Below are 11,655 nucleotides of genomic sequence, written 5' to 3' on the forward strand. Positions count from 1 at the left end.
CTGTCTATGTAATAGACTCTTGAAGGTTAAATGATAACCTGTAAAGCACTTTTTTAATTCCTGATGTATTATAATGCTCTGATTATAAATTTGTCTTTTTCTTTTCACCCTGCATCATCCTGAAGAGGCCTGAAAAATGTTGTTTTAAAGTTATACCAAAGAAACTATAGAAAGATTCTTTCAATGTGAGGTAGAGGACTCAAGTAGATGACTGTTAAGCTAGGACTTGTGAAATGATGTGAGTCGAAGGGGAGGTGTAGGCATCGCTCTGCCATTGGGGGCCTTGGATGGCTCACTGGTCCTACTTACTGGGTTTGGGACAGCATGTTCCTAGGAATTTTCACTTAAAAGCATCAGTTTAGATAATTGTGCCATTTATTAGCAGCCTTTTACATAGAATGGATTTTGGTGGTCAGTGTACTTCATCACCAAGCGTTTTCTAATGGCTTCTATGCAGAGAATTGATAGTGGGCACCTGGGGACCACAAAAGCATTTGTATTCTTTTCAGTAAGAATACAGCAGAGAATTTGGTCACCTTTTAGCTAAGGTGACCAAAACCAGTGTCCATTAAGCCCCTACTATTTATAAAGCACAAGGCTGGGGATATGGGTGTGAGAAAGGAGACAGCTCAGTGGGATGGCCAGGTGCTGTACGTTCATCACATCTGGATTTGAGTCCTGGAGCTGCTACATACTACTTACAAATTTGGCCAAGTTATTTAACTTTTGGGGCCTTGGGTCTCTCATCTGTTTTGCAAGAAAGATGGTGGTTGTGAAAATATTAGAGATGAGCGTGTAAAGCACATACGGTCAGTGCTTAGCAGAGTAGGCGTTCAGTAAATGGTATCTAATGCCATTATTGATTGTAGTCACAATAGGCATTTCTGTCATAGGCACAGATATGGACTGCTCCCCTCAAATGTAGGCAGGACCAGGGAGAGAAAAGCCATGTACACAAACATGAAAATCAAGAAAGAAAGTGACAAGTGCCATACAAGGCCAGTCATTCATGGGCTATGAAAACTCAGAAGCAGGAACTAAGATTTGACTGGATTTTGAAAGATGACTCTGACTTGGTTCTGCAAGGGCTGAGGAGGAGCATGGTAAGTGCCATGAGAACAGAAGGGTGATCCTGGGACATGTCAGTGCAGCCCTGATTCCAGGGACTCCCCTGGAGGGCGCTGTGTGAAGTGACAGACAGTTAGGAGGAGCAGAGTTGTTAGAAGATGACTTTGACCCAGAAATGACAGAGGATGAACCAGGAGCAGAGGCTCCGGGGAAGGCAGTCTGCACAGGAGCCAGCACAAGCAAAGACGTAGATGTTGGAGGAAGAGGGCCACGTGTTAAGGGACAGAACATCAGTGTGCATCCCAGGTTTCTGGTAATGCACAGCAATCTAATTCAGCAAATGTGAACATTAACACTTCATAAAGCTTTTCGGAATCTTACAAAAAGTTTATGTTGATTTGTATGAAGCTTGCTATCACAGGGATCCTTGGTTTCCTTTTCAAGGCTCAAAATGTACCTTTTAGATATTTTTATTTTGTGACATAGAATCTCTTCTTATAGTTTTGAACTAAGATGGCCACTTTGAATTCTAATTTTAAAACTAATGAGGCATGAAAGTCTTTGTTTTCTTTTTTTTTGTTTTCTTTTTAGACAGAGTCTTGCTATGTTGCCCAGGCTGGGGTGCAATGGCTGGATCTTGGTTCCCTGCAGCCTCTGCCTCCTGGGTTCAAGCAGTTCTCCTACCTTAGCCTTTCGAGTAGCTAGGACTACAGACGTGTACCACCACACCTAACTATTTTTTGTATTTTTAGTACAGGTGGGGTTTTACCACATTAGCCAGGCTAGTCTCAAACTCCTGGCCTCATGTGATCCCGCTTTGGCCTCTCAAAGTGCTGAGATTACAGGCTTGAGTCACCATGTCCAACCAAAAGCCTTTATTAAATAGCCATTTATTTCTAGTTAGCTTTTGTTCATTCAGTTTTCTTTCTTGGTAACTACTTTAAATGAAGCTCCTCTTCTTGGAAGTTTCTGGTTGTTATGTGTTTTTTTCTTTGCCTTAAAGCAAAACTAAATGAATGACTCCGATAACTGAATTATCTAGATTAAGATTCTTTTCAATCCGTGATTTTTCCTCTGTTCACTCTTGTCTGTAGTTTAGCATTTATAGTAATACAGCACTCAATTACTTTGTAAACAAAATGGAATACCTCACTGATTTCACTCTTTAATGATGGGAGGAGAAAATACAGTTCCAAGGTATTAAAGTCTGTTTTACAATCTGTCTTCAAGCTTTTCTGACTTTTCAGTTTTTGTGTAAACTGGGTTTGAATTGAATGCGTAAGAAATGTAATTAAGATTTTCTAATAATTTTCTTTGTGAGATCATTTTACAGCAAGACTACATCTGGACCAAGAGGAAGGGCAAGGACTTATTTGTTGAAAAGGATTTTGCTTATAACTTAAATTTTTGGATATCCAAAGATTAATAAAATGGGAGGATATGTGGGGGGCAGATGAACAGACAAATAAGAGCATCTCATAGTGTGTCAGGATGGAACTGTTGCATCTCTACAAGATGTTCCCACTCTTGTGTGTTATTATCTAGCCCAGGTATGGGCACACTTGCTCTCTAAAAGGCCAGTATTTGAGGCTTTGCAGGCCGTCATTACTCCACTTTGCCATTGTATGGAGAAGATAGCCATAGATGATGCCTAAGAGTGTGGCTGTGGCTGTCCCCTGGTCTGCCGCCACAGCGATGAGTCTAGGTGGGGCTGGGAAGGTTGGGTTCTGTCCTCCCTCAGCTGACATGTCAGGGGGACCTGCCCAGCTGTATGTTCTATATTCTGCAGGCTGTATCTTCACCCATGGTTTTTTTCCTTACTTAAGAAATAATGTTTTATCAGCCTGCATTATGCTTAAATATCTATTCATAGTTCCTTTCTCCATCATCATAAGTTGTTTATACAAATGAGTATGTACAGTTTGGCTAATAGGCTAACTTTCTAGTTTATAAGTAGTTTAAACAGAAATAAAAATCAGCCATTTCTTCCAACACTTCTTGAACCCAGGGCTGCGAGTCTGAGACTCCATGGGCTGTCCTGTCTGCCCTTCTGTTTCACTTCAGCATCCAAAAGGACTCGTGATCTGGCTTCAGGTGGCACAGTGTTAATAAAGTTAATAAAGTGTGTCACACGATGTTGAGTCAGATGTTATAAACTAATGTTCTGTGCCATCATAGGAAAACAGGAAGGGGTAGTTTTCAAATGAGGATATTACACATTTAATGAATTTTAGTGAATTTAACACGGGTAAATTTTGGTTTTAGAGTTAGCAATTCATAGAGTGATACTGTAGACAGAATTACACATTGAGACTGTGCTCAAGTAAAGAGGTTTAGTACAATTTTTCATTAGTTTCTGAGATTAAATTGGAATAATGTCTAAGTTGTGTTTTATTTTTAATTTTCCCTTGAAATACTTGAGAGTAGTCAGTGTAAAATATTGAACTCAAAAGATTTTGCTAACTTATTAGGCGTGATTTTAGGCAAATCACTTCTCAATACAGGTTTAAATATGAGGTGGTTCATGAAGTACAAAGTAATATTTTAATTACAGCAGCAGTTTTTTAAATTTTTGATTCTTATTTCCATAGGTTTTGGGGGAACAGGTGGTGTTTGGTTGGTGAATAAGTTCTGTAGTGGTGATTAGTGAGATTTTGATGCACCCATCACCTGAGCAGTATACACTGAGCCCAATTTGTAGCCTTTTAACCCTCACCCTCCTCCCACTCGTTCCCCAGAGTACCCAAAGTTCATTGTATCATTCTTATGTCATAACTTAGCTCCTGCTTATAAATGAGAAAATATGTTCAGCTTTCCATTCCTGAATTACTTCACTTAGAATAATGACCTCCAGTTAGTTTCATCCAGGTTACTGTAAATACCATTATTTTGTTCCCTTTTTTTTCTTTTGAGATGAAGTCTCGCTCTGTTGCCCAGGCTGGAATGCAGTGGTGTGATTTAGACTGACTGCAACCTTTGCCCCCCAGGTTCAAGCAATTCTCCCACATTCTCCCTCCTCAGCCTCCCGAGTAGCTGGGATTACAGGCACCCACCATCGTGCCTGGCTAATTTTTGTAGAGACGGGGTTTTACCATGATGGCCAGGCTGGTCTTGAACTCTTGACCTCAGGTGATCCGCCCGCTTCAGCTTCCCAAAGTGCTGGGATTGCAGACGTGAGCCACTGTGTCTGGCCTATTTTGTTCCTTTTTCTGGTTGGGTAGTATTCAATGGTATGTATGTGCCACAATTTTTTATCCACTTGTTGACTGATGGGCATTTGGGCTGGTTCCATGGTTTTGCAGTTGTGAATTGTGCCGCTGTCAACATGCGTGTGCCAGTGTCTTTTTCATATAATGACATTTTCCTCTGGGTAGTAGAGCCCCAGTAGTGGGATTGGTGGGTCATACAGTAGGTCTACTTCTAATTCTTTAAGGAATCTCTACACTGTTTTTCATAGTGGTTGTACATTCCCACCAAGACTAACAATGTTTCCTTTTCACCAACATTGATATTATTTTTCTGTTTTTTGATTATGGCCATTCTTGCAGCAGTAAGGTGGTATCTCATTGTGGTTTTGATTTTTAAAATAACTTAAGACTCTACTCACATTCTGACACTAATTCTTTTCCTTGTTTTGAACAACAAAGCTTGATGACCTCACACAAGACCTGACTGTATCCCAGCTCAGTGATGTTGCAGATTATCTGGAAGATGTGGCATAGACATGAAGAAGGAAGTATTCTAATTAACGAAGGACAAAGGACTGATCAGTTCCCTTTTTTTCTCCAGACAATCACTCTGCTGGAATGTCTGCTCTCTGTTGGTGCCTTGCGTTTCAAAAAGACTGCAGATATTTTTTAAAAGTAACTTTTCATTTTACTAAACAAAATACTTCCTATTTGAGCCCATGTGTGGAAGATTTAATATTCTTAATTTAACTGTATATTTCTTAATGGAAATTGATTATCTACACTCAGTTTCATTACAGTCGGGGGAACCCATGAAAACACCAGTGTTAAGAGCCTGATGAAAGGTGTCAGTGAAGCCGTAGGATCACACGACCCTTTGTGTATGTGGCTGCTGGTACCTGTGATCTTTGAAAACCTTGGCTTTAGCCCTCTGGAATCAGAGCTTACCCACCATAGTATATTTTAATATTAGGTGGTTCTACACATAGTTGGCAAAATGACTTGATAAAGTTATAATACTGAAGTACATTAGTATAAGTTAAATTTGATGTGTCAACTTTATTTTGTATTTCCTTCCATTTGGAAGGTTTGTTAGACCATTAAGGTTATATTAAAGTACTCTTGTGTGTGCTATTTAGTTTTGCTTGTTTTAAAAATCTAGAAGTGATTATGAGTTTTAATTCTTAGAATTGTCAATAACAGATAACATTTGCAATCGCCATTCCTCCTGTTGTCCACGTAAGCAGCTTTAGTTGCAAGTTCTCTTCATTATAATTTATTATTTGTAAAGATTCCTTGAAACATATTCAGTACCAAAATGCATCTGAAACCATTAAGCAGTGCTTTTATTTCAGATCTGTAAGTTAATTGTATTAAAATCCAAATTGGAATGAAATAGTAGTAATGGCCTAAGACCATGTTCAGTTTGACAAGCTTTGTATACTGTACATAATTTCATTGTAGCCCTTAAAAATAGAGCCAATAATAGAATGTCCGCAGTCTCATTTATACGATTAAAGCATTACTTCTATGATGTAGGTCACAGATGTTTATAATACGAAAGTATTTTGAAATGTGCAGCAGAAAAAAACAGTAGAAGGTGATGCATGCATATTTATATATAAGTAAAGATAGGATTGCGCTGCTTTTGTACTTTGTAATTTCAGTTAAATTATGGCTTTATACTAAAAGTTACCTTTATTAGTAAAAGGAGCAAATGAGACAGAATTCGTTCAACTTGGAAAATAAGCAGACTGCATGACCTGTCTAATGCCGGTTTCTCATTTCATATTAGCCTAAATGTTGCAGAAATACTTCTTGGGCTCTGAAATGTAGAGGAAATGAAAACGTAAGGATTAAGCCTGGGTTACAGAATCTGGCTTTTTAAAATGTAAGTGAAACTGAGCTGTAAACATCAAGAGGAAGTAGGACATAAAGGGCTGGGCAGCCTGGAAGCCAGTGCATTTCTGCCCTCTGCCTGTGAGCTGCCATCTCAGTCGCCTTCAGGTTCTTCATGTCTTAGTGAGTAAACAGCACCATGTGCAGATGTGATCTTGTTGCAGTACTCCCAGTGTGCGTATTACAAAATGCACTTCTGAAAACAGTCACTTTCTGAAAGCGCGGTAGTTGTGTTCTGGCCTCTGGAATCTGGATCACATGTGTGATTTATTTTTAATATTATTTGATAGGAGCTAGGTTTCAGTGAAATGATTTGAAAGCATAACAGGATGTGGCTTTTTAAATTTATGAAACTGTTGAACAAACCGTAGCAACTGAAATAATGTCACTTTTGTTACCCAGAGAGTCAGCCCTTTAAATATTTGGGAGAAAATTTTAAGAGAAAAATGCCAAATATGAAACTTTTTTGTTAGCACTACATCTTTTTTTTTTTTTTTTTTGGAGACAGTGTCACTCTGTCGCCCAGGCTGGAGTGCAGTGGTGTGATCTCTGCTCACTGCAGCCTCTGCCTCCCAGGTTCAAGTGATTCTCCTGCCTCAGCCTCCCAAGTAGCTGGGATTACAGGCATGTGTTACCACACCCAGCTAACTTTTGTATTTTTAGTAGAGATGGGGTTTCACCATGTTGGTCAGGCTGCTCTTGAAGTCCTGATCTCGTGATCCACTTGCCTCAACCTCTCGAAGTGCTGGGAATACAGGTGTGAACCACCGCACCCGGCCAACACTACATACATCTTATTGAATAATTTTTAATGATTTAAAAGTTCAACTATGAAAAAGCTTTGTTTTCACATGTACTTTTTGATTAGGTATTATCAGCTTATTAAAATTGAAGATGTGAAGTGACAGGTTTTGCATGTGACGCATGTTTTCTGTTAAATAAATACTGAAATACTAACCCATGAAGTACATTTTTATGGTAACCTGTGTTTTACAGTGGACTTTTAAAAATGCTAGGTCTTTTATTGATAACTACAAATGAATAAAAATCATTTTTCTCTCTGTCGATACTCAGTTGTGCTTTTATACTTCAGCATGGATGACAACTAGTGGGCGGTTGTATAGATGCTGTCATTAGTCCCTGCCCCACACTTGCCTCCAGCTCTCCCTCCCCTCCCCTCTCCCCTCTCCTGCCCATGCGCCAGAGCTGGGGGTTCAGCCCACTGCTGCACAGCCTCTGCACCTGAGCCTGCCAAAGCCCTTCCTGTCTCAAGATGTATTTGCCCCTCCTTGTCTGAATGTCCTTCCCCAAGAACTGTAGGAAGCTGGTTTGTTTTGGTCTCATGTTCAAAGAAGCTTCCAGATCTAAGGGAGATGTCCATTGTCCTTCCTGTCCCTGCCCCACCACTTGCATTTACCTATTTTATTAATCTCAGCATACTCTGAAATGGACTTGCTTTTTTTTTTCCATTACTTATGAGTTCTGTGAGAACAGGGATGTTCTTTTAAACTACTCTATACCTGGCACTGCTTTTGTCCCCTAGTATGTGCTCAATATGTATGGGGCTGTAAACAGACTTGAGCACTGACATGGGGCCTGGAGAATGTGGTTTCTGACTAGGCAGCTGGGACAGTCTACAAAATTTGGGGGGACAGCTGTCCTTAACCCTAAACCTGGCGAGGCCCCTAGATTGAAGTCTGCAGGAGGTTCAGGAAAAGGCCGTCCTGTGAAGTTGACCCACCCACCAGGCTCAGCTGGAGCAGGGCCTCTGAAGGTGGTGCCTTCTGTGCAGCTCTGCTGTGGTGTTGGTTCACGAAGGACACAGGCAGAGGGCAGGACAGGAGAGGCAGCTCTTCCTGGAGAAAAGTGCACCCAGCCCAAATTGGAGCCCTCCTGCATGGCATAGAGTGGGGAGGGATTCCCCATCACTTCTCTGTCCATGCACACTAATCTTACCCCTACCCTCTGAGCAGTCCATGCTCCTAGTTTCTGTATTTTTTTTTTTTTTTTTTTTTTTTTTTTGGTGGTGGAATTTTCCTCCTGTTGCCCAGAGTGGAGTACAATGGCACAATCTTGGCTCACTTCAACGTCTGCCTCCTGGGTTAAAGAGATTGTCCTGCCACAGCCTCCCGAGTTGCTGGGATTACAAGTGCCTGCTACCATACCCAGCTAATTTTTGTATTTTTAGTGGAGATGGAGTTTTGCCATGTTGGCCAGGCTGGTCTTGAACTCCTGACCTCAGGTGATCCACCTGCCTTGGCCTCCCAAAGTGCTGGGATTACAGGCGTGAGCCACCGCACCCAGCCTAGTATCCCTGCTCTAGGAAGGGACATGTCGGGAGGAAGTCCAGGGCAGCTACCTTTATGAGTTGTCCTAAAGCTGCATTCAGAGTTCTACACCGTCAACAAGGATATCTGACATTTAAGGAAAGTGAATAGCATGTCATGAAAGAGAACTGATCTTGGAGAAAATGTAATCAGAAGATAATTCAAGACCAAAAATCTGTGAAGGACTGAAGGTGTCCGCCTTACGTTGAAACCTAATCCCACATAGGATGGAATTAGATGGGGCCTCTGGAAGTTGATGAGGTCACTAGCGCCCTTCTAGGAGGCCCTGGAGAGCTGCTTTGCCTGTTTCAGTGTGTGAGAACAGTGAGGAGCCACTGCCTGTGAGGAAGCAGGCCCTCCCAGACGCTGACCCTGCCGGTGCCCTGACCTTGGATTTCAGCCATCTGAGCTGTTAGCACCACACTTTTTCTTTATAAAGGATCCAGTCCAGGGTACTTTAGGAACCTGAATGGAATGAGACAAACCTGATTATGCCACTCAGAGATTTGAGGTAAACTTGTACCTAAAAGAGGCTGTATGGGCCGGGCGCAGTGGCTCACGCCTGTAATCCCAGCACTTTGGGAGGCCGAGGCGGATGGATCACGAGGTCAAGAGATCGAGACCAAACTGGTCAACGAGATGAAACCCTGTCTCAACTAAAAATACAAAAATTAGCTGGGCATGGTGGTGTGCGCCTGTAGTCCCAGCTACTCGGGAGGCTGAGGCAGGAGAATTGCCTGAACCTAGGAGGCGGAGGTTGCAGTGAGCTGAGATCCTGCCATTGCACTCCAGCCTGGGTAACAACAGCGAAACTGTCTCAAAAAAAAAAAAAAGGGCTGTATGAAAGAGGTTATGATCAAAACTATCTTTAATTAAAATCATTGTTGGCCTAAGATAATTCAATAGCAGGGCTGAATAATGGGATGACTCAAAATCAGTAACCTCAAAGGTAATTTCAAAGAGCTCTATGTTTAGCAAGAAGACCAAGATGACAAGATCAGCCGAGAGACTTGGCCAGAGGATCTCTAGTTTGACTGTTTCCCGAGGAAGTCAGATTGGAGAAGTGTCCTCAGGTTCAAGGAAACCTGGGTGTGTACTGGGTGAATGAGAATGGCAGACAGAAGCAAACAGCAAGGCCTCCAAGTTTTGACTGTGAAATTTATGCCATGATATATTTTTTTAAAAAAGGAATCTTGCTGCCCTTAGAAAATGAACAAGATAAGGTCTAAGTGGCCCCTCGTGTCATCAGACTTTGCGTCGTGGCTCTGCCTGCGGCCCTGCGAGGAGGGGCACGCTCCTGACTCCTTCCCACCCACTTGTAGCACACACGGTGCTTGGCCACATCTCTGCCTGCTGGTGTAACAGCTGCATCGGGCGAGGTTTGCCTTCTGCACACCAGACCTGCTTCCCAAGAACCAGGAAAGAGGAGAGAACATGGCCGAGGCCTGAGCTCAGTGGGCCGGTGGAGGCGGGAAGTACTGCCGTGGAGGAGCCTGGACGGTGGCACGCCCGAGGCCTGTCCTGCAGGTTTAGCTGGAGGTTTGTTTTTGGTAATTTATAGAATCATCAGATTTGATGATGGAATTGTTTTTTCCATACGTGTTTAATTTTCAGACACTTGTATTCTTTTCTTTCTTGCTTTTTTTTTTTTTCGAGACTAAGTTACTCTGTTGCCTAGGCCGGAGTACAATGGTTGCTCACTGCAACCTCCGCCTCCTGGGTTCAAGCTATTCTGCCTCAGCCTCCTAAGTAGCTGGGATTACAGTCATGCTTCACCACGCCTGGCTAATTTTTTTGTATTTTTAGTAGACATGAGGGTTTCACCATGTTGTCCAGGGTGGCCTTGAACTGACCTCAGGTGATCTGCCCACCTCAGCCTCCCAAAGTGCTGGGATTACAGGCGTGAGCCAGCACATCCAGCTCTGTATTTTCTTAAAAACTAATGTTGGCATGTTTTATACGTTGCCAGACTATTGGCTATAGATCTTAATCATACTTACTTGGTTTGAAATCCTTTGTGGTTTCTAAAGCACTAGTAGCTTTCTGAAAGGAAGATTTTTAATGAATAAGTTCCCTTTTCACTTAATGCATTTCGCTTGTTCCCCCATCCTTAATCCACTGGTGTGTGTCTTTTCATCCTTTTATCTGACTTAAGCTTTGAATTTTGATAAAGCAATATTCTCCAGCCACACTGAACTGCACCTTGGGGTCTTGAAGATGCCATGTGCTGCGACAGGTCCTTGCACATGTCACTGGGGCTTGGGACACCCCACTTTCCTCTATCCTCTTTACCCTTCCACCCATTGTCCCTGTCTAACCCAACCTGGGAGACTCCTCATCCTTTTCCCTCTATTCCAAGGCCCAGGTTAGAGAAAGCCACTTGTCTTTGTTCCCAGGGTATGCCAGGTCATCACTATCTGTTTCATTTGCTCCCTGCACATTCCTGTCATGGGAGACATGTTCCCAGTATTTAAAAAAATGTCCAGGGTGATGCATAGAAGGTGCCACATCAGGTGTGGATGTGCAGGATGAGGCGTGCTGGTCCCATCATGGTGTTTAGGTGTTGTGTGCAAGGAGCTAGTCCAGTGTGGATGTGCAGGATGAGGCGTGCTGGTCCCATCATGGTGTTTAGGTGTTGTGTGCAAGGAGCTAGTCCAGTGTGGATGTGCAGGATGAGGCGTGCTGGTCCCATCACGGTGTTTAGGTGTTGTGTGCAAGGAGCTAGTCCAGTGTGGATGTGCAGGATGAGGCGTGCTGGTCCCATCATGGTGTTTAGGTGTTGTGTGCAAGGAGCTAGTCCAGTGTGGATGTGCAGGATGAGGCGTGCTGGTCCCATCATGGTGTTTAGGTGTTGTGTGCAAGGAGCTAGTCCAGTGTGGATGTGCAGGATGAGGCGTGCTGGTCCCATCATGGTGTTTATGTGTTGTGTGCAAGGAGCTAGTCCAGTGTGGATGTGCAGGATGAGGCGTGCTGGTCCCATCATGGTGTTTAGGTGTTGTGTGCAAGGAGCTAGTCCAGTGTGGATGTGCAGGATGAGGCGTGCTGACCTCTGCTTACTGTCCGCACTGTTCACAACAGGTTTCTCAGCACCTGATTGGAGAAAAGATTTTTTTCAGGCATGTAATAGAGTTCATTCATTCTTCCCTAGAAAAAAGGACAAGCAAGCGGTGCAT

The 11,655-nt window shown here is 42.8% G+C and overlaps 1 protein-coding gene across 11 annotated transcripts in view; it reads left to right on the forward strand.

Annotated features, from left to right (window-relative positions):
* The window catches only part of CEP43 (centrosomal protein 43), a 41,487-nt gene extending 34,265 nt beyond the window's left edge, over positions 1 to 7,222 (forward strand). For all 11 annotated transcript variants that reach the window (XR_013534683.1, XR_013534685.1, XR_013534684.1 and 8 more), the window contains one exon: positions 4,716 to 7,222. Coding sequence is in view for 8 of the 11 variants with exons in the window: in XM_035297141.3 (XP_035153032.1) it covers positions 4,716 to 4,790 (75 nt within the window). In the remaining 3 variants the exon portion in view is untranslated. The remainder of the gene's footprint in view (positions 1 to 4,715) is intronic.
* Positions 7,223 to 11,655: the final 4,433 nt, after the last annotated feature.

This window comes from Callithrix jacchus, chromosome 4 (genome assembly GCF_049354715.1).
Source record: "Callithrix jacchus isolate 240 chromosome 4, calJac240_pri, whole genome shotgun sequence".
NCBI lineage: Eukaryota > Metazoa > Chordata > Mammalia > Primates > Cebidae > Callithrix > Callithrix jacchus.